The sequence below is a fragment of the Pseudocercospora fijiensis genome, assembly GCF_000340215.1.
Source record: "Pseudocercospora fijiensis CIRAD86 unplaced genomic scaffold MYCFIscaffold_3, whole genome shotgun sequence".
NCBI lineage: Eukaryota > Fungi > Ascomycota > Dothideomycetes > Mycosphaerellales > Mycosphaerellaceae > Pseudocercospora > Pseudocercospora fijiensis.
This window is the reverse complement of record NW_006921534.1, coordinates 1,346,584-1,365,269: the sequence shown is the minus strand read 5'-3', so window position 1 is coordinate 1,365,269 and position 18,686 is coordinate 1,346,584. Positions and strand designations below refer to the sequence as shown.

General features: G+C 49.6%; 5 protein-coding genes across 5 annotated transcripts; 1 reads left to right on the top strand and 4 right to left on the bottom strand.

The window, feature by feature from the left end:
• Window positions 1-2,049: 2,049 nt before the first annotated feature.
• On the bottom strand, window positions 2,050-2,676 carry MYCFIDRAFT_135167 (uncharacterized protein; the record flags this gene model as incomplete). Its single annotated transcript, XM_007926377.1, has 2 exons — window positions 2,050-2,175; window positions 2,230-2,676. 2 exons carry the CDS (start codon window positions 2,674-2,676, stop codon window positions 2,050-2,052), a joined length of 573 nt encoding a protein of 190 aa, XP_007924568.1.
• A 174-nt stretch (window positions 2,677-2,850) lies between these two features.
• On the top strand, window positions 2,851-4,878 carry MYCFIDRAFT_187167 (uncharacterized protein; the record flags this gene model as incomplete). Its single annotated transcript, XM_007926376.1, has 1 exon — window positions 2,851-4,878. The coding sequence occupies one exon, from the start codon at window positions 2,851-2,853 to the stop codon at window positions 4,876-4,878; it is 2,028 nt and encodes a 675-aa protein (XP_007924567.1).
• MYCFIDRAFT_210737 (uncharacterized protein) lies at window positions 4,830-5,710 on the bottom strand. Its single transcript, XM_007926375.1, has 2 exons — window positions 5,349-5,710; window positions 4,830-5,273 (listed from the first exon to the last, which is right to left on the bottom strand). Exons 1-2 carry the CDS (start codon window positions 5,643-5,645, stop codon window positions 4,944-4,946), a joined length of 627 nt encoding a protein of 208 aa, XP_007924566.1. The 5' UTR covers window positions 5,646-5,710; the 3' UTR covers window positions 4,830-4,943.
• A 2,200-nt stretch (window positions 5,711-7,910) lies between these two features.
• On the bottom strand, window positions 7,911-11,123 carry MYCFIDRAFT_195132 (uncharacterized protein; the record flags this gene model as incomplete). The annotated part of the gene is made up of 1 exon (XM_007926374.1): window positions 7,911-11,123. One exon carries the CDS (start codon window positions 11,121-11,123, stop codon window positions 7,911-7,913), a length of 3,213 nt encoding a protein of 1,070 aa, XP_007924565.1.
• Window positions 11,124-11,709: 586 nt separating this feature from the next.
• On the bottom strand, window positions 11,710-14,165 carry MYCFIDRAFT_152221 (uncharacterized protein; the record flags this gene model as incomplete). Its single annotated transcript, XM_007926373.1, has 1 exon — window positions 11,710-14,165. The coding sequence occupies one exon, from the start codon at window positions 14,163-14,165 to the stop codon at window positions 11,958-11,960; it is 2,208 nt and encodes a 735-aa protein (XP_007924564.1). The 3' UTR covers window positions 11,710-11,957.
• Between the last annotated feature and the right edge of the window lie 4,521 nt (window positions 14,166-18,686).

Sequence of the window (18,686 nt, the reverse complement as noted above, 5' to 3'; positions counted from 1 at the left end):
TGGTGTTGAAGGCGGAGGCATTGTCTGGGAGTCCAGCTCTGCTTGCGACAAGTCGCCATTTGTCGTTTCCGATTTGACTGCATCTCCTGTGCTCTTGCGACCACGTTTCTTCGCCGCAATTTTAGAAACAGTGACCTCGTCTGGAACGACATGTTCCGTGCCCGGCTTTGTTTGTACACGAGTCGATCGTCTCAAAGACATTTTGAAGTATTCACGGTGGATTCCAAAGCAAGGTAGAGATGCGGGCCTGGTCGACTTCAAAGCAAGAACAGAACTGAGTGATCGTAGACTGCGTGCCAGCTTGCAATGTTACGACGCTCGATAGCTACTGTACAATTTACTTACGAGGCAGGAGAACATCGATGGATGAACGTCGATGTCAAGAAGTGACGTTGGATCGACACGCGACTGCCTGCCTGGATGCTTGGCAGAAATGACACGATGGCACGTGATCTTAAATTCGATTTCGACTCGCCACTGGCTCCAGCGATCATCCACAATAGCCATCATATCTCTCGTTTCGGCAAGCATCTTGCTAGCCGTATTCCAATCCAAATTCTGCTTCGACTTCCAGTTCATAATCGTTCGAAATGCCTGCCCAACTGCTCGTCTCATCCCCACCATTGGGCCATTCTGTCCAGGCTGTGGTACATACACTGGTAAACTTATATAGTCTCGCTCAAAGATCGCTTGCATTCATTGCTTCAGATTGTCCCAATTCGGTGCGCCAGTCAGCGAGACCAAGAGTCTCGCATATCGGTGAAGCTTCGAAGCGCCTGACCAAGCAATGAGAGTCTGAGCGGCACAATCTTGGACCGTGATGTGAAACGAATTCTCTCGGTAGTATATCTTTGCTGCCTCATTGCGGAATTTCCAGCAGCTTCTCAACAATCCTGGCTCGCCTGTGGTGGTGGTGGTAATATCGATCGGATCTGTTTCAACGAGGACTAAGCGGTAGATGACATTGCGCATTTCTGGTGACAGTTGATGCAAAGGCGAAGTCTCGTCCTGCAGCTTTTCGTTTCGAAGTTCGAGCTCTGCTTTCAATTGCCTTGGGAAATCCGCGACTCTTGCGGCGAAGTCATCTACCAATTCGCTCTTGTCTGCTACGATCAAGCAACGAAGATGCGCACCCACCTTTTTGCATTTTCGACTTTCTGAGGCTTAAAGGTTCTTCAGAATGAAGACGGGTCCTCTTGAAGCTACTCTGGGGAAGCCACAAGCGGACTGCCTCTCCGCGGACTATGCAGCAATCAAGGCATCCAGTGCGGTTTTGGTGCTTCCAGTGACTTGGTGACGGTCCGAGTCACGGAAATTCGCCGAAAGAGCCCGGAGCAACGCGCGCCGTGGAAATAATCTTCTGTCAAAACTCGCCTCATGGCAGCATAGGTGAGATTCCAAAGCTGGGCGTGTCAGGGCATCTTTCATTCTCACATGGGCCACAAGCCGACTGCCTTTCTGCGAAGTATGCAGCAATCAAGGAATCCAGGGCGGATCTGGTGCTTCCAGCGACCTGGTGACGGACCGAGTCACGGAATTTCGCACTAATAAGTCTTAAACAGTCTAGAAGTGGGACAGCTTCGTTGTGATAAAGAGGTACAGGTGCGGACAGCCAATGGATATGATCGAGAAGTGGTTGGAACGATTTCGAAGAGATAGAATTGGGTGGAAATCTGCTTCAAGGCTTTCGGGCCAGATTGTGTCTCGGCAGCATCGATCTTCGCGCTCGCATTCCCTCCCTCCTCTTCTTCCCCTGGCAAGCGTTCTAGCAGTGCATCATTTTGGTCGTACACTGCTCATGTGACCACGTCAATTGCCGTACGTCCTGTCCGGCGCTCTCTATCATCCCAGAGTCATCTCAGGTTGTTGAGTGCCGTATGAATGGGCAGGCCAAGCTACATGACTGCTGCGCCGAACTATGAGGCCTGCACAACCGTGCTCGATGTCCTTCCCTTTGATGCAGGGTTGGATCATTCCCTGATGATGAAAATCTTCTCAAGACGGCCATGAAGTTCGAGTCTTTCTGCACATCCTGCGAACTCTTGCTGCTCACGTTGCGAAAAGTGTGTTCTCCTCACGCAGATACTCTCCTACATCCGATTGCCTGAAGAGGACGATTCCAGTCGGATCCAGCTTGCGTGCCTCTGCCGTAGATCTCGCCGTCACGCCAAATCCCTAGCCAAACATTAGCACACCGAAATGGATCGGCCTATCAAATGCTCAACTCACCAGCGGCGTATCATTCATGCTCAACACCACAGCTCCGGCATGTTCAGGCGCATCTTCGCTCCATCTACCAACATGCGCCTTGACCACATGTCCACCATACAAGAATGGCATCTCTCCATTCTGCTTCACCCAGACCTTATATCTTGCGTGCGGCGCAATCACATCTAGTGCAGTGATGTGCAATCTGAACTTGCCAGTCTTCGTGAATTTTCCCAAACATGTCCCGAGACTGAGCAAGCTATCGCGCGCGACTGAGACTGCGAGGTTTGCTATCGATTCGCGCACATAGTAGACGCGATCCTTTTGCACGCGAAATACATAGCGGTCGGGTGATTTCGAGTTTGGAGTGTTGACAGTTTCGGTGATGAGGTTGTTGAGCGATTTGCCAGTGTAGTTGGCAAGTTTTTCGAAGAGGGTCTTCGTCTCTGTGTCGGTGAGAGGGCGCATTGTTGGCGGGAAGCTATGTGCAATGAGTGAGAGAAATGTCAAGACAAAAGTCTCGTTGCATGTGAAAAGTTAGGGTAATAGATAGAGTTCAACCCCAGACTCTTGGCAATGTCGATCTGGAAAAAGTTGATCGCAACTCTGCTCCGAGATGCCGCAGCAACGATATCACAAAGCATGGCCGAGCGCGCGGCCAAGAAGAGGAGGCTGAGTCCGTCTGAAGATGGGGCATCAGTTCCGGGCTTTGCGAGCTATGATCTTGAGGCAGACTATGCGCAGCGTTTGGCGAACAGGAAAAAGAAGGATAAGAAGCAGGACAAACTTGCCATCAAGACTGCCGATGGTCGCGTGGTGGAGAATCCGCGAGCAGATGTTGAGCCGGAGCAAGAAGATGATGCCGGCAGCTTTTTGGCCAGTGACGAAGACGCGGACAGCGGGGTTGTAGCAGATATGCAACCAAAAGAGCAGAAACCAAAGAAGCCTCGATTACCACCGAAGGAGGAGATACGGCTCGCCAAGGAAGAATTGGCACGTCTAGCGCAGTCGTTGAGTGAAGATCCAGAAGAGCATATTGGTCAATTGGGAGCATTGGCAGAGTATACGCAATCAGACAATGTCACAGTCAAGAAGCTGGCATTGGCGACACAGCTCGCAGTGTTCAAGGACATAATTCCGGGATATCGCATAAGACCTTTGGGCGAGAAGGACCGAGAAGCAAAAGTGTCAAAAGATGTGAAGAGATTGAGAACCTTTGAACAAGGTCTGCTGCATGGCTATAAAGACTACATTTCGACACTGTCCAGCCTAGCAGTCGCAAAGGCGAGCAAGACTTTGGACCAGAAATCAGCAAGCGGTCTGGCAAGTGTGGCAATTTCTTGCGCATGCACTCTGCTGAACACGGTGCCGCATTTCAACAATCGTGGAGATCTCATTGGAATTCTGGTCAAGAAGCTAGGTGCGAGAAACGTTGACGCCGACTTTGTCAAGTGCAAAGAGTCGATCGAGAAGCTTTTTCAAGAAGACGACGAAGGCCATGTATCGCTCGATGTGGTGACTCAATTGACGAAGATGATGAAGACGAAGAATTATGCCATTCATGAAGGTGTGCTAAACACGTTTCTGCACCTGCGACTGCTGGGCGAATTTGCCCACAAGGCTGCTCCAAATCACGTCGACAAGGATCAAGACGAACAGACGAATGGCAAGAAGCCAAAGCAGAAAAAGGAGTTCCGGACGAAGCGCGAACGAAAGGTGATGAAGGAACGGAAACAGGTCGAGAAGGAATTGAAGGAGGCAGATGCGGCAGTATCCTACGAAGAGCGCGATAAGAATCAAGCTGAGACGCTCAAGCTGGTTTTCGTGGCATATTTCCGCATTCTCAAGGAACGAGTGCAGCACTTGATGGGAGCTGTATTGGAAGGCTTGGCGAAGTACAGCCATCTCATCAACCAAGATTTCTTCGGCGATGTACTGGAAGTGCTTAAAGATCTCATCCGAGAAGCCGAAGCAGCTCTTCAGCCTACCGAGGACGAAGAAGAGGACGACGATGAGCTCGATGATGACATTCAGCGTAACATCGTTCGCGAGTCCCTCCTCTGCATCATCACAGCCTTTGCACTGCTCCAAGGCCAAGTCGATGTCGCGAAATCAGCCAACGCACTATCGCTCGATCTCTCATTCTTCGTCAAACACCTTTACCAGACCTTGATCCCACTCAGCATGGACCCAAATATCGAGCTTTCGGCATCAAAAGCATCACATCTGCACGACCCGAATGGCCTCACAATTCCGCAAACAGCGTCAAACAAAGTCAATGTCTCGACCACGACGGTCCTGCTCCTTCGATGCCTACAAAGCATCCTCCTCCCGCCCACGAATACGAAATCCGTACCTCCAGCGAGAGTGGCGGCCTACATTCGACAGCTCATGACGTTATCTCTGCACGTCCCACAGAAATCTGCGATCGCAGTTCTAGAGCTGTTGAAAAGTGTGACGAAGATTCACGGCAAGAAAGTCGCAGCGCTCTGGTACACGGAAGAAAGGAAAGGCGATGGCGTCTTTAATGCTCTGAGCGAAGAAGTTGAAAGCAGTAATCCGTTCGCCAGCACAGCGTGGGAGGGCGAGTTGTTGAGGAAGCATTGGGATCCTAAAGTCAGAGATGCTGTCAAAGTTCTTGAGGTGAATGTCAAAGCGGCTAGGAGTTGAGCAGACGTAGAACTGCGAACATCGTCAAGCGTCTAACTTCCCAATCCCCTTCTAGTATCTATGCTCTAAGCCCCATGAAAGAAAACCCTCTTCTCAACCGGCTCCTGCTTCTTCTCCGCCAACTTCTCCCTCGATCCCTCCGCCGGATCTCCAAACACAAGCTGTGCCTTCAAACTCCACTCCAACGGCACATTCCAAATCTCACTCACCTTCTGATCCGGCAACGGATTATAATGCTGAAGATTGGCACCCAGCCCCTCAGCCTCCAAAGCAGTCCAAAGCTCATACTGATGCATGGCGGAAGTATGTTCCGACCATTGAGGGAATTTATCGGCGTAGTTGGGGAATTTGGATTGCAGGGCTTTGACGGGTTCGGGGTCTTCGTAGAAGAGGATCTAAGACGACATGAATTAGTTAAAAAACAATTCTTTCCTTCTTCTTTCTTGAATGGGGGAGGGGAGAAAGCTTACCGTGCCATAAGCACCCTGAAACATCTCCATCCTCTGTCCGGTATGTTCCCATTTATCTTCCGGAACGTGAGCTTTGAGGATCGTAGTCACGACGTCCCAGAACTTGTCGTGTTCTTCTTTGAGTAGGACGACGAGACGTGCGGATTGGGAGTTAAAAGAGGAAGGGACATCGTGAATGGCCTGGGTGACGATTTCCTTGATGCGGTCGTCTGAGATGGAAGATTTCTTGGTGAGGCTGTAGATTGTACGACGGTTCTTGATGGCGTCTTTGAAGGTGAGGGAGTCGTAGCCTGGCATGGTGGAGGTGAAGGTGCGGGTGGGAAGAGGTTTGGTGGGCTGTGGGAGAGGTGCCAGGAGGGCGTTTTGTACGGCTCGTGCTCTGAGTGGGAGTGAGGTCGGGAGAAGTCTGTTTAGTAGTAGTGGGGGTGCTTGCATGCTGTCTGCTTCGTGGAGGGGCAGAAGGGTGAATAAATATGCGAGGACAAGTGCGGATAGAGCGAGCACGATGCGCGTTGGGCTTAGGCTATGCATTGCAAATCGCTGACTGTCGCCATGGCTTTCTAGAACTGAGGAGAGAGTAGCGACTGATTGTCAGGCGGCATTGGGATCAGGCCCCCGTCATTCTCCCGAAGTGACTTCAGATCTTGCATGGTGTCGGGATGTGCATCAGCTCAGTCAGCGAAAGGCCGAGCACGCGGTATTGTATAATTCTTAGCAATTTGCCTGGAACTGTTCCGCGGGTGGTACCTTGCACCCGATCGCTAAGGAACCGAGATGTAAGACTTTCTGCTACTCATTACTGCCCACACCAGCACCTGCGATCCTCTCCGTGAAGCCCACATTGACCAATGGATTGTGCAGTTCCCCGATCGTGCTCATACACGCCGCGGCCTAGACAGAAGAGACCCGCGAGTCAGCATGCATTCGAGTCGACTGCAACCGCAGCCATGGCGCTGAGCGCAGAGCGTGGACTCACTGGATCACCTGAGCCCATCAGGCTGCCTTGCCAGTACTCATTACCCGGAAATGCATTGCCATCCCATGCGTAGCTGAGAACCAACAGCATGTCGCCATCCTTCCCGTGCAGCTTTGCCGCAGGATTGCGTTTCGAGAAGACAATCTCAATGCCGCAACGCTGGCCCATCGAAACGAGCTGTTCTTGAGCGGCAGCGCTGATTCGGCTGATGTGGGCGAATTCGATCTTGCCAACCCTATGGTCTTTGGGCAGATCGACAATGGCATCAGCGAAAGCTTGTGCATACGTCCCGGCTTGCTCCAGGTTGTGCTGCCAGACACCAAGCCCCAGGCCAACAACATACACATACGCCTTTCGTTGCGAAAACCCCTCTACCGCCCGCCTATGAGCTTCGTGAAGTAAGATATCCGCCGTGATCCTAATGCGAGCTCGATAGACGTCGAAATCGAAATCCGCTCCAGGAGAACGACGACTTGTCGCGTGAAAGAAATCCAGAAATGCTTCCGTAATCGCGGGATGCTGTTTCGGTTCTTTGACAGGAGGAAGCATGAACACCGAGTCCATTCGATCAGGTCTCTCGAATCTAGCCCCCACGAGTCCAACGATGACTCCTCGTTCTTCAAAAGTCCCAGCTTTGCCCGGAACCCCACAATTGCTTCTCGCGCCCTCATTGATGAAGAAGCTAGGTCCAGAGACGCCGATGAGAGATGAAAGCATGATCTCGTCGTAGCTCAAGTATTCCTCGAGCGTGAGGTCCTCATTTCTGTCCTGCTCATCTGTGCCGTTTCGATCCCACTGCTGGTCAGGATGACGGATGCTTCGACCAGAGCGCAGTAGAGTATGATCAGACGAGCCCATGAAAACGAGCGGTCGCTTCTCGATAAGACGAGAAGTGAGTTGTCTCCAAGACATGTCCGCATAGAGAGATTTCTCATACTTCGAGCCCAGTTCCGATTTAAGCTGTAGAAACTTTGTAGCTAGAGATTGATATCGGGAATGAACGACGATGCAAGTCTCGTCTGCATCATCGCTGATGGTGGCCACATCGAAATTTTGGATTGCGTTGGTCGTGATGGGTGGATTTACCTTGAGGCGTGAGTGCGAGGCAAGGGCCTTAGATTTCGAGCGAGTAGAAGTAGGCATCATTTTTCCCACATTTGTCAAGCTTCTAGGTCTACGTGAGCAAAGGTCATTAACATTTCACATTTGATTTCTTGAAGGCAGCGCTCATGCATAAATGCCTTATTGTTGCCCCAGCAACTCGCTTGGACATCTCACATTCCAAAAGAGGCAATGCGTCAACTTTCATCGATGTCGATACGAAAAGATTGCTTTTGAACGAGATTCTCTTGGAGGAGGGCTTGGTTGGGATTGTAAAGAAAGCGGCCGCCTGGGGGTTTCTCTAGCTCTCTATAGAATTCGATTGGGAAGTTCACTATTTATTCTATTGCCTGTCAATACCATCCGGCACAAGAGACTAGCACAGCTCTTTGCTAATGATACATCGTAAGACGAAGTATCAATGATCACATCATAGTCCAACGTGCATGCAGGGTAGCCAAAGGGGGGTATTGTTCCAACAAACATCACACAAAAGCAGGCGTGCTTTCCTTCGAGGGTTGCAAATTCTCACGCGACTTCGACATCCTCTCATCTAACCAATTCGTGACCAGTCGCTGACCAGGCGAACGCTCTTTTCTAGAAGATCCGTAGATTTGAGAATGCGCGGGACTGGCAGTGAATCTTCTAGCGTCGCGTTTCTTGCCTGATCCGGCAGCAAGCCATTCCGAGCTCGACAGCGACTGCAAAGGACTGTCCATTGGCCGAGTATTCTCTTGATTAGTGCTTGGCGATCGTGGTGCGGCATATGGTCCCGCGGAGATATTGAATAAAGTGCTGTCCTCCAGCATGCTGTTCTCACCGTTCTCGATCGCCTTGCGACGGACTTCAAGTGGCTTCGATGCTGCATTGGCATTATTCTTGTAGTTCACTCGCAGCTCGTACGCCGACTTTGGCCGACTAAATGCCTTGCCGGGCGACGTAGCGCTGGCGGCAGAAAGGCGACCACTTCCAGATGCTGCTTCAACATTCAAGTTCTGTCGAGACCCGAGAGCGCTTTGACTACGTGCTGCAGCTGATATCTGTCCCAAACCAGCACTCTTCGAATTGGCTCTTGCCCGAGTAGTCGCGGTCGAGTGCAAAGCAGCATCAATGCTTGGCTTCTTAGCCATGGCGACAGAATGCAAAAGACGGCCCTCCGAACTGTCCTGCCTTGCTGGAGGAGGTGGCGGCGAAGCTTTTCGACTTGTCGCAATGCTATGCTGGCTGGTATTCCTGCTCGCATTAATGACAGGATATCTCCCATTCATGTCGGAGACCTGACTGCTAGCGCGTGAAGCTGGTCGGTTTTCGCTGTGGAACGAGAGAGGCGACACAGATCGAAGCTCGGCAGTGATGCTGGCCACGCTTCTCTTGTGGCCTGGCACCGCCGTGAGTGAAGATACACCAGAATCCTGTCGCTGTGCTGGAGGGTTCACGAAAATGCTCTGCGGAAGGCGAATCTGCTTCTCATTGCTGCCCAAGGTGGTATTCATTTCGTCAGAGAGCCACTTTCGCCAGGTGCCGCTCCCATGTCCACGGTGTTGCTTCTCGTCTATCCGCTTTGGCGGAGAGATGCTGTACCTGCGAACCTCGTGACCGGTGATGGTGATAGTTGTCGCTGGCTCGTACACTTCTGGCGAATCTGGCCGAGGAGAAGCGCCGTCAGTAGCGCGCGAGTAGACACTTGGTGAGATCACGTCCGACCTCGGCGAAAGCAGATTGACAGCCTTTCGATGATGTGGCAAGTCGTTCACCGGCGTCACTTGCTTGGCCGCTTGGCTCAAAGATCGCAGTATATAGGGGTTGTCTTCCGACATCCTGAGGGTGGACCGAGAGTTGGATGGAGAGAGCTCGTCGAGGGGTGATTTCCATCTATTGCTAGCACGCTCAACTCTACGAGCCAGAGCGTCTTGTGAAGGAGGAGGCGCTTTCACAGCAGATCGTCGCTGCAAGCCGGACCGCGCCGAAGAGCCACCAGAACCATGCACGGCATGGTGAAGCACCGTGGAATCGATATCGTCATTGCTCTGTGCAGGACTCGTGACTTCGTGAACTGGAGAAGGTATGTCAATGCCATATGGATTCGGCTCAGGCGTAATGCTGCGGATTGTGGTGTCGAAATCGCTTCTTGCGTCGTCAGTCTGTCGATACCGCTGCGATGGCAGGCTTGCGCGAGTATCAAGAGTCTGCGCCGAGTTCTTTCCTGGTTCGAGCTCAAGAGGAGCGGATATCAGTGGCTGGTGGATGGGATCACTGGACTTCGACGACCTCATGCGTCTCTGCAGAGCTGAATACAGACCCATGCTCTCCTCGGAGCCTTTAAGATCAGCCTTGCTCACGCGGCGCAGCTTGTCACGGATAGGGCCGCCGAGGAAGGAGCTCTTCTTGCGCAAGGTGTGATGACTAGCTGTGCGGTGTAATGCCGGTGACTGCTCCTTGGGATGCGCCGTAGCGACATTAGTGCGGATACTAGAGAACGCGGCGACCGTAGAATTGGTCCAGCTCGTGACCCTCGACTTCGCTGATCCATCGTTGATGGTGCTGACCTTGCTGTTTGGGCGAGTTTGCGGTGAGGGCGGAGCAATTCGGGGCTCTTCTGCGGCAATGGTCATGAAAGGATCTGCAAAGTCCACAGAACCACGCGACTCATCACTCGGGTCATAGTCCTTGATAGTGAAGTGAAACTCCTTTGCGTGAACGTGTTGAGCTGGCATACTACTTGTAGCCCTAGAAGTCCTGCGAAATGCATTCTTGATACGACTCTTGATTGAGCTGGAGAAATGTCGAGATTTGGTCTGTGCCCCAATTGCAGGCGCGAGCATGGCGGAGTTGGTTGGCATCGGGGCTCCGTCTCCATCGTGAGCATAATTGAAAGGTGGCAGTGACGTGTTAAAAGCATTGCCAGTCGCACGGCGTTTCTTAAAACTGCTGAAGATGAAAGACCTGCGCTCGCGAATTCTTTTGCGCTCCAGATCCTGTAGGTAGGCGCTCGTGGCCATGTTTCTGATGTCTTCATCAGTTTGCGTCTCTCGAATGGACGGCCTTGCTGGTCGTGGCGGGGATCGAGGAGCGGTGAAAGGTGTGCCTTCCTCAGAAGTAACTTCATTGCTCAGCGTGCTCAGCTGCAGCGTTGCCTGTCGATCTTTGACACACTGCGAGTAACGCGGTGCTGGACTGCCGTCGGTATCCACTGATTGCCTTTGCCGGGTGTGACGAGCGGCCGAAATTGAGGCAGGACGACTGCAGCTAGAAGCGGTAGCGGCTGGCACTGGCGGTATAACAGATCTACTTCTGGTAATGACCCTTCCTTCGTCCGACGCCTCAACTCTGGTTTGGCTCGGTAGACTTGCTCGATTTTGCGCAAAAGATGATGCGTTCGATGGCCTTGGCCTGACGTTCTCGGCCTGGTTTACTGAACGTCTCCTGGCTTCTTCGAAGTGACTTCCTTCGGTCCTGCCAGAGGCCTGACTCCGTCGTCGATTGGGTCGTGGCTTCGAAGTAAAGGCACTGAGTTCATCGAGTTGTCGGGCACGCTCGTAAGCTTCAACAGCTGCAACCTCTGCTTGAAGACGGGTGTTCTGAGCGGCGATGGTCGTGCCTAGTCGCTGTGCTTGGCCGGATGCTGCTGTATGCGTGGAGGACATGGACTTTGCTCGACGGAGTCGCTCTCCCGCGCTGCTATTCGACCTTGACAGCATAGTGGCAGGTATTGCAGTTGGGCAAGTCTGGGCAGATCAGTGCAGACACATCGTGTGATCACATTCAGCAATGGCTCATCCGTAAGATGTGATAATGGAGATGCAATGCAACATGTTTCCTTCCAAGCTGAAGGAAGAACATCCTCATCATGCCTACCTTGAGATTGCACTCGCCAGAGGCAGGTCTCTCTTGCTCTCCTACACCAAGGGACGTCGCGGTGCAGCGGTAACTGCAGGCGCCTGCAAGCTTCGCCGAGCTCAGCGTTCATCATACTGGTCGCCATCTCGCAAGCCTGATGAGTCAAAAGGGATCTTGGCGAGAGTGTGTAAGAGTTGAGTGCCAGTGAATGATTGAGGAGAGAAAGAGAATGCTGTGACGAAGTAGATTGCTCCGGATGTCCTGGACCCGATCCCGGATGTTAAAAGACTGGGACGGATGTACGAAATGAACGGGGACTCTATTTCAATGCCATACACGTCTGGCTCGGAAAAGGCGGTGAATCGACGGAGGGCGATATGTGTGAGACCACAACGCACATCTACAAGCAGAATACACGTGGCACGTGACACGAGTCAGCGACGACGACAAAGATGCCAATTCGTCTCATTTCTCTATCACGACTCTAACTTTTTAATGCCACTGCTCTAACCTTCCCTTCCCACCTTCCCATCCCGAACCTATGCTATACTAATGCTATGCAGACATTACGATTGTAGATATTGGGTATCATTCACACGCCTCCGATCCAAGAATCACACTTTTTCCCCCTTTCCCATGTCATGAAAAACTCCAGACCAAGATCTTGAAAACCATATCTACTAGAACAATCCACTTCAAACCATGACAGCCATCCCAGCGATGACACCAGCGAACACGAGAAACATTGATCCCGGTCCATTTCCAAAGTCGAGACCGGCACCGAGTCTCGTTGCAGCTCCGCTTGGTGTTGGCGTGCCTGTAGCAGTATAGACTCCCGTTAATGCGGAGCTTGTATCGGTGGCGCCGTGCGCGCCTCTCGTGCCGCTACTGGTGGTAGTCATGGGGTTACCAGGGACTCCAGCTTGCACGGTTGTACTCGGTAAGATGATGCTCGATGAATCTTGGTAATAAATGCCGTACGAAACCAGACCTTTGCCCTCCTTCATAGCATCCGTATCGTCATCAGAGCACGAGCTCTGCCAATTCCGGACCCAGCAGGTAGGGTCAGGTGCGGGAGGAGCTTTTTGCGTATACGTGGAGTTTGCGGGCCCGGAGGAAATGAAGGTCGAAAGGTCGACATCTGCGCCTGTGGACAGGTCGTTACCCAAGATCACACGGGCAAAGATTTGAAAGGCGGTTTCGGGCTGGGAGTAAGGAACAAAGTGGCCGGCGTTGTAGACTCGGCTGAAAGAGAGATTGCCATATTGTCGAACTGCGCCGCCGACGTAGGAGTCGTTGACGACGATTTCTGCGAACCCGGCTTGGGCGAAGCCTGATGCATAGCTTGGTGGAATTCCGGCGCCGGTTGATGATACGCGTGTTGCAAAAGGGTATGCTGGGAGGGCGTTGGCGACTGCAAAGGCTACTGCTTGACCACCATGCCAGTTGCAGATGAAGTCGGCGTCCCCGTATATCAAAGCGACACGCACACCGGCCTTGAGCAGATCGGCAAGGTCTTGCACTGCGCCACCTCGGATGCTGTCACCCGTCGAGATGAACCCTTCTTGGACGTAGCGATTGCTCTCGGTGTAGTTTACGGCCGCGCCAATAGCCTTTAGCACGGATTCATAATTAAGGTACTCCTGATATGCCGCAGAGGGATCAGGGCTCGGCAATTGCCGTCGGATGTCATAGAAATCGTAGCCAGCTGCTGCTGCAATGGCCGTGAGAATGTTGCAGGTATATTGTGCGCTCTCGCATAAGTCATTGATGCGCTCGTCGTCGCCGTAGAGATTCGAGGTCGTAGCCAGTGCTGCGCGGCAGGACTGAATGGCTGGCAAGCATTTCGTCGTGTAATTATTGATGGCGTTCAGCTGCATAGTTTGGTCGATCAGCTGAATCTTGTAAGTATTGTTATACGCAAAAGACGGATAGTAGTAATCTTGAATGAGGTCGTCGACGAGACCATTGATGATGCTGACCGATTGCAGCTTGATAGCCAGGGTGTCGTTTGCCGGCAGAAGACCACTCGCCAGAGCTTGATTCTTCTCCTCAAAGTAAGAAGAGAATACCGGCGCATACTTGCCACCATACGACTCCGTGCAAAGATGAATGCCAGCCGCTTCGTCGGATGAATTGGGTGTAGTCACATTCGGCCTGGTCGCAGGATTGTACTGGCTAAAGGTCGAAAGCCATGTTTGCAAGAAATGCCATGTCGCGGCCGCAGCAATTTCCGTGGTATTCGCCGTCGTCGCGTATGGTTTCGCGGCGTTCTCGTTGGCAGTGCCGAAAGTGCCATTAAGATACATGAAGCCTGGGAGCTCTTTGCTCGGCGGCGTAGGAGGTTCATAGACCTCATTTGCGAAGAGATCCAGCGAAGCGTTTGTCGCCAAATCATACGAGAAGCCAACCTGATTCGGCTGATCAATGAAAAGAATGTTGGAGGCCCGATCGAAGCCGAAAGGTCGCATCTGCGTGCCGTATGTCCCATCGGCCATTTGAACAACCTCGCATGGCCCAGCCTCATTGAATAGGCCAAACATGCTGCTCGAACCTGGTCCACCGTTCAGCCATATTGTAAGCGGCGCAGTCTCTGGTGTTTGCCGCGCTTCTATGAACCAGAAGAAGGTATTGATCGAGTAGTTCTGCTGTATAGGAGCGAGCGTGAACGGCGGTATGCCTATGTATCCCGTGTATTGCTTCTGTGTCGAGAAGGCAGTGGTGCAAGTGCCATTGATCGGCTGCTTGTAGGCGACGGTGACATTCTTGTCTATAGGCGATCTAAGGATGTTGTCATATGTCGGCGGCGGTGGGTACTGTGCGTGCGCGGCGGAGGACGAAAAGGCGATGACTGCAGCCAGCAATGCGGGCGGCAATGCGAAAAGCTGCGCGGAAGTCAGCATTTGCCGTTTGCGCATACTGTACTGTACTGTTTACCACGCTCGTGGCAGAGTGCGCCGATGTTGCGAGGACTCGTAGGGGTGTCGTTAGTAACGCCTTAAGGCCGAATACTGGCGTTACTAACAAAATGGGTGTTAGTAACCGTTGTTGTTAGTATCCGGTGCCTCAGGCTGCAGTTCCAACCTTATCTTATAATAGCTAGAAGTGAGTAACAACTATAGTGCCTTCGTAACCCTCTCGGTACTAGTATCTTTTATAGAACTGTCTCTTACGACTCGAATAAGCTTAAATTAGTATAGATTAGCGTAGAGGTTGCTTCTATAGGTCTTCCGAGAGGGTATTGCTTAGGAGACTACTTAGCGTAGGGTTACCTAGCAACTAAACTAGCTATACTACTAGGGTTAGTATAGAAGATAGTACTACTAATATTATCCGATAGACCTATAAACTAGATAGTTCGAGAGGTATTATCGAGAGAGAATTGTCTGCTATTTTACCGCCTATTTAGACTATCTAATCCTCTGTTTTTCCTAATTCTAGCAATTCTACGAATCTTTAAATTCCGACTTTTTAAAAATGCCTCCTCTAGTATATCTAGATAGCCTTAACTTCTACCCCTTCGAGACCGACAATAAGGGCAAGTTTGTCCGCTATATCTAGTATTAATCGAGCAATAGTACGGTGCCGGAGGGCAACCTAATACGGAAATAGAGGCACCTACGGAAGTGTAAGCAATTCTAAGACTATAAGCGGTTTTATTTAGAAGATAAGGACGAAGAAGCGCCTCCGAAGCAGTAGCGAAGGCTTAACTTTAGTCGTACTAAGCTAAAGGCGGACCGAGACCTCGCTATTACGAAGGCGTTACTATATAGTAGAAGGCTATTTAATAAGGTCGATACGAGGCACTATCCTAAGTAGAAGGAGGTCTTCTATAAGTTTAATAGTAACTATAACCCGCTAGGCTATAAGAAGGTAGTAGAATACATCCCTCTTATTTATAAGGAGCTCGAGAAGTAAGTATAAGCCGTATTCGACTTGTAACGAGATCTTAACTTTAGCGCGGACGAGAGTAAGAGCCGTAGCGGCACTCGCTTCTGTAATCTATTAGTAAATACGCTATCTAGCTCGTTCTTCTGCGACCTACTCGATATAAAGGACTCTAACGCTAATGCCGTAAACCTAGCGAGACAGGTAACCGACTAGGTATTGCCCTTCGTTAATAGCGACCTTAATCGCTAGAATTCGCTCTAAACCGACACCTGCGCGACTATAAGGGCTATATACTAGCGACTCGCCGAGAATCCGCTTACGAAGTATATAATATACGTCTTCTGCGACTTATACGGTATTTAGCTGTTTGTTAGTAATTAGGGTAACGATAATAAGAAGTCGTACCTGCTATACTATACCGATACGCTTCGCGCCGCTAGTTACGTACTTACCTTATTTAAGAGGTCGAAGAAGAGTTAGAATATACTAAAGGTATTTGCTAAGGACAACGACGTAATATTAAGGGCCTTCGCTATTACCTGCCTTACTCGCTAGGGGTTATATTATACTATAGTATACAGCCTATTCGTAGCTACGAGTACTCTTTAAGAATGCGGTAGAATAATAGCAAACCGGCTATTCCGAGGATCTAACGGTAGACTCGCGAAGGGCGCCGCAACGGCCCTTAACACTATTAACTCGCCTCTATTCTAGAGCCGCCTATAGAACCTTTATACGCTCCTTTAGCTTATCGACGAAGCGCGCCTTATTAGTAAGAGCGACACCTTACGAGTTAGTAATGTCGTATCTCGCTAGTAGCGACTACGGCGCTCGATTTAATAGGCGTTATTGCCTTACGAGAGTGCGTTATTGTCGCTATTTAACTAGCGCTTCTTAAAGTAGACATAGGAGGTTTACTAGGCAGCTTACTTATTAGATATTAAGAATCTATCTGTTTCTCGAGGCTTTAGCGACAGCGAGGAAGAGGCGCGTACCTGCTTCTTTAAGCGCTATTTTAGGTACGAAGAAGGCGACTATTCTACGTACGATCGCTATCTCTAATTTAACGACGAATTTATCGAATTCCGCGAGTCTACTTAGCGCTTTGTTACGGATCTGATTAGTTAGAGTCCTTACATAATCTTAGAGCGACGCTAAGACTAGTAGGCTAAGCTATCGCTCTATCTTACTAGGAGCGATAGGAGCGGTCGAGAGCGACAGCGTCGCTTACGTCGCTTACGACTATAGATAAGATGTCTCCTTTGTATTTAGGAACGCCGGAATGCCCTTATAGCTCGAGGCGTTTAACTTATATTACCTACTTACTAATTGGAATTACCTTTATACTAATTATTCTGTCTCTGCCTCCCGCTTATATTAGCCTCTCTAAAGAAGCCTCGGCTTGTACGTAATAAGAAGTTACTTAACGATCTGTCGTAAGTAACCGTAACACTTTAAACGCCCTTAGGATAAGTGCCTTATTATAAGTCGGAAGGGGAACTCCCGCCCCTAGCGAGATAGGCAGTACTCGACGTACTACCTCTAGTACTAGCAATGTACTCGGAACCTATACCGGAAACGATTCTCTTAAGATCGGAAAGCTAGACTTTTATTACGGCGACCGAGACAAGTTCGATACCTAGGTTAGCTAGATAGATATGTATTTTATATTTAACTAGGTTTAAGATAACTTAAAGCTAGTCTTCGCAACGACGTTTATACGAGGTAGGGCTTAGTATTAGGTTAAACCATTTCTTAGGACCTATCTAGATAGCAATAGGACCGACAATTCGGATAGAATCTTCGCTAGCTACGAAAATCTTAAGCGTATAATAAAGAAGGTCTTTAGATCTTCTAACGAAGTTGCTACCGCAGTTAGGGTTATCTAACATTTAACTTAGAAGGGGTTATATACCGATTACGCCGCCAAATTTTAGGAATACGCCTAACTTACGGATTAGGACGACGAAGCTCTTATAACAATGTATTAGCGAGGTTTTAAGGATAACGTTAAAGACGAGCTTATACGCGACGGTAGAAAAATAGATAATATAGGAATATTAGTTAAGGTTACGATCGATCTCGACGATAGGCTCTACGAACGAGCTTTAGAACGACGTTACGATTCTAAGACTTCTAGAAAAGCTAGTTATACTCCTAGATACGATAATAGACGAAACTATAGTACCTACGATAAACTAAAAGGGAACAACTACTACGGTGCGTAACTAATAGAGCTAGACGCTACCTAGAAGGGTCGAGCAATTAAAGGAAGAAAAGGTAAGAGTTCGCCTAAGAAAGCAGGAAGATTAACTTGCTATACGTATAGTAAGGAAGGCTATATAGCACGGAACTACCGCGGTAAGAATATAGTGCGACGCGAACAGTTTAATATAATATAACGAAAGGACTCGGGTAGAGAAGGCTACCGAATAGTAGTAGAGCTATACTCTATTAATAACGCGCCGAGGACCTACGTAGAGGTCGTAAAGAAAGAGCTACGACAAATCTATATAATAGTACGACGACAAGAACCTATATATAGAACCCTTTACTAGAGATTCTATTACGACGACTAATACCAAATTCATTATTCTGCTAAAGTAGAAGTAGGATTCTTCCCTTAGATTAGGCGACTCGTACGAGAAGATGCGAAATCCTAGTTAGAAGAAGAAACGATTAATAAATCTTGCTTAGATACCGACGATAAAGAAAACCGAGATCCGGAAGCTTTATTCCCTCCCGGGGAGGAGTTTAGAGCTATCCTAGAAGTACCGGAGTTCCCTTAGTAAGAGGAGGAATAGTAAGAAGATTCAAAAGGAAGTCTAGATACCGAGGAAGAAACTACGAATAAAGAAAGTAAAGACGAATTCGGGATTAACGACGATACGATCCTTACGTTTATAATAGATACACCTATAGCAGCGCGAACAATCGCCTTACATCTAGTACGCAAATACGAGGAAATGTTTCTAAAAGTTAACGGATAACGGAAGGTCGATCCTATCTAATTTAATTATTTCTAGATAAGCCTACGGGCAAAATTCTAGAATTACCCCTAGATACCTATAGACTATACATACTATAACTTCATTACGGAGCGAGTACCGATAGGAAGTATAATTACGCCCTACGGATACGTCCTACCTAACGAAAGGACGATTATTACTTAAGACATACGTTAGACAGTTTAGCGATTAAATTAGCAATACCGAAAGGCTATAGTAGCGTAGGGACGGGACGCATATAACGATACCCTCGAAGAAAAATTATATGCTAAAGAAGTACGAACGGTAGGACTACGGATCCGTAACTAGTTAGAACAACGTTAGGCTACTAATTAGTCGGGAAACGGACTAACTCTCTAGATTAGAGCGTTCTAAGAGAGTTCCTTAATACCGAAAGCGCTTAAGTATTAATAGCAGTCTTCCGTACGAAAGTTATCGTTAACGGGCACCCGACGAGTATATTAATAGATTCCGGAGCGAGCGGGAACTTTGCCTCCGAATTATTCGTTAAAAGCCGAGGGATCG

Excerpts from the sequence above, each read along its gene's own strand:
- MYCFIDRAFT_210737 (XM_007926375.1), bottom strand. The coding sequence starts at position 5,645 with ATGCCAGGCTACGACTCCCTCACCTTCAAAGACGCCATCAAGAACCGT. Across the intron at positions 5,274-5,348 it reads TTCAGGGTGCTTATGGCACG|ATCCTCTTCTACGAAGACCC; the intron begins GTAAGCTTTCTC and ends ATGTCGTCTTAG.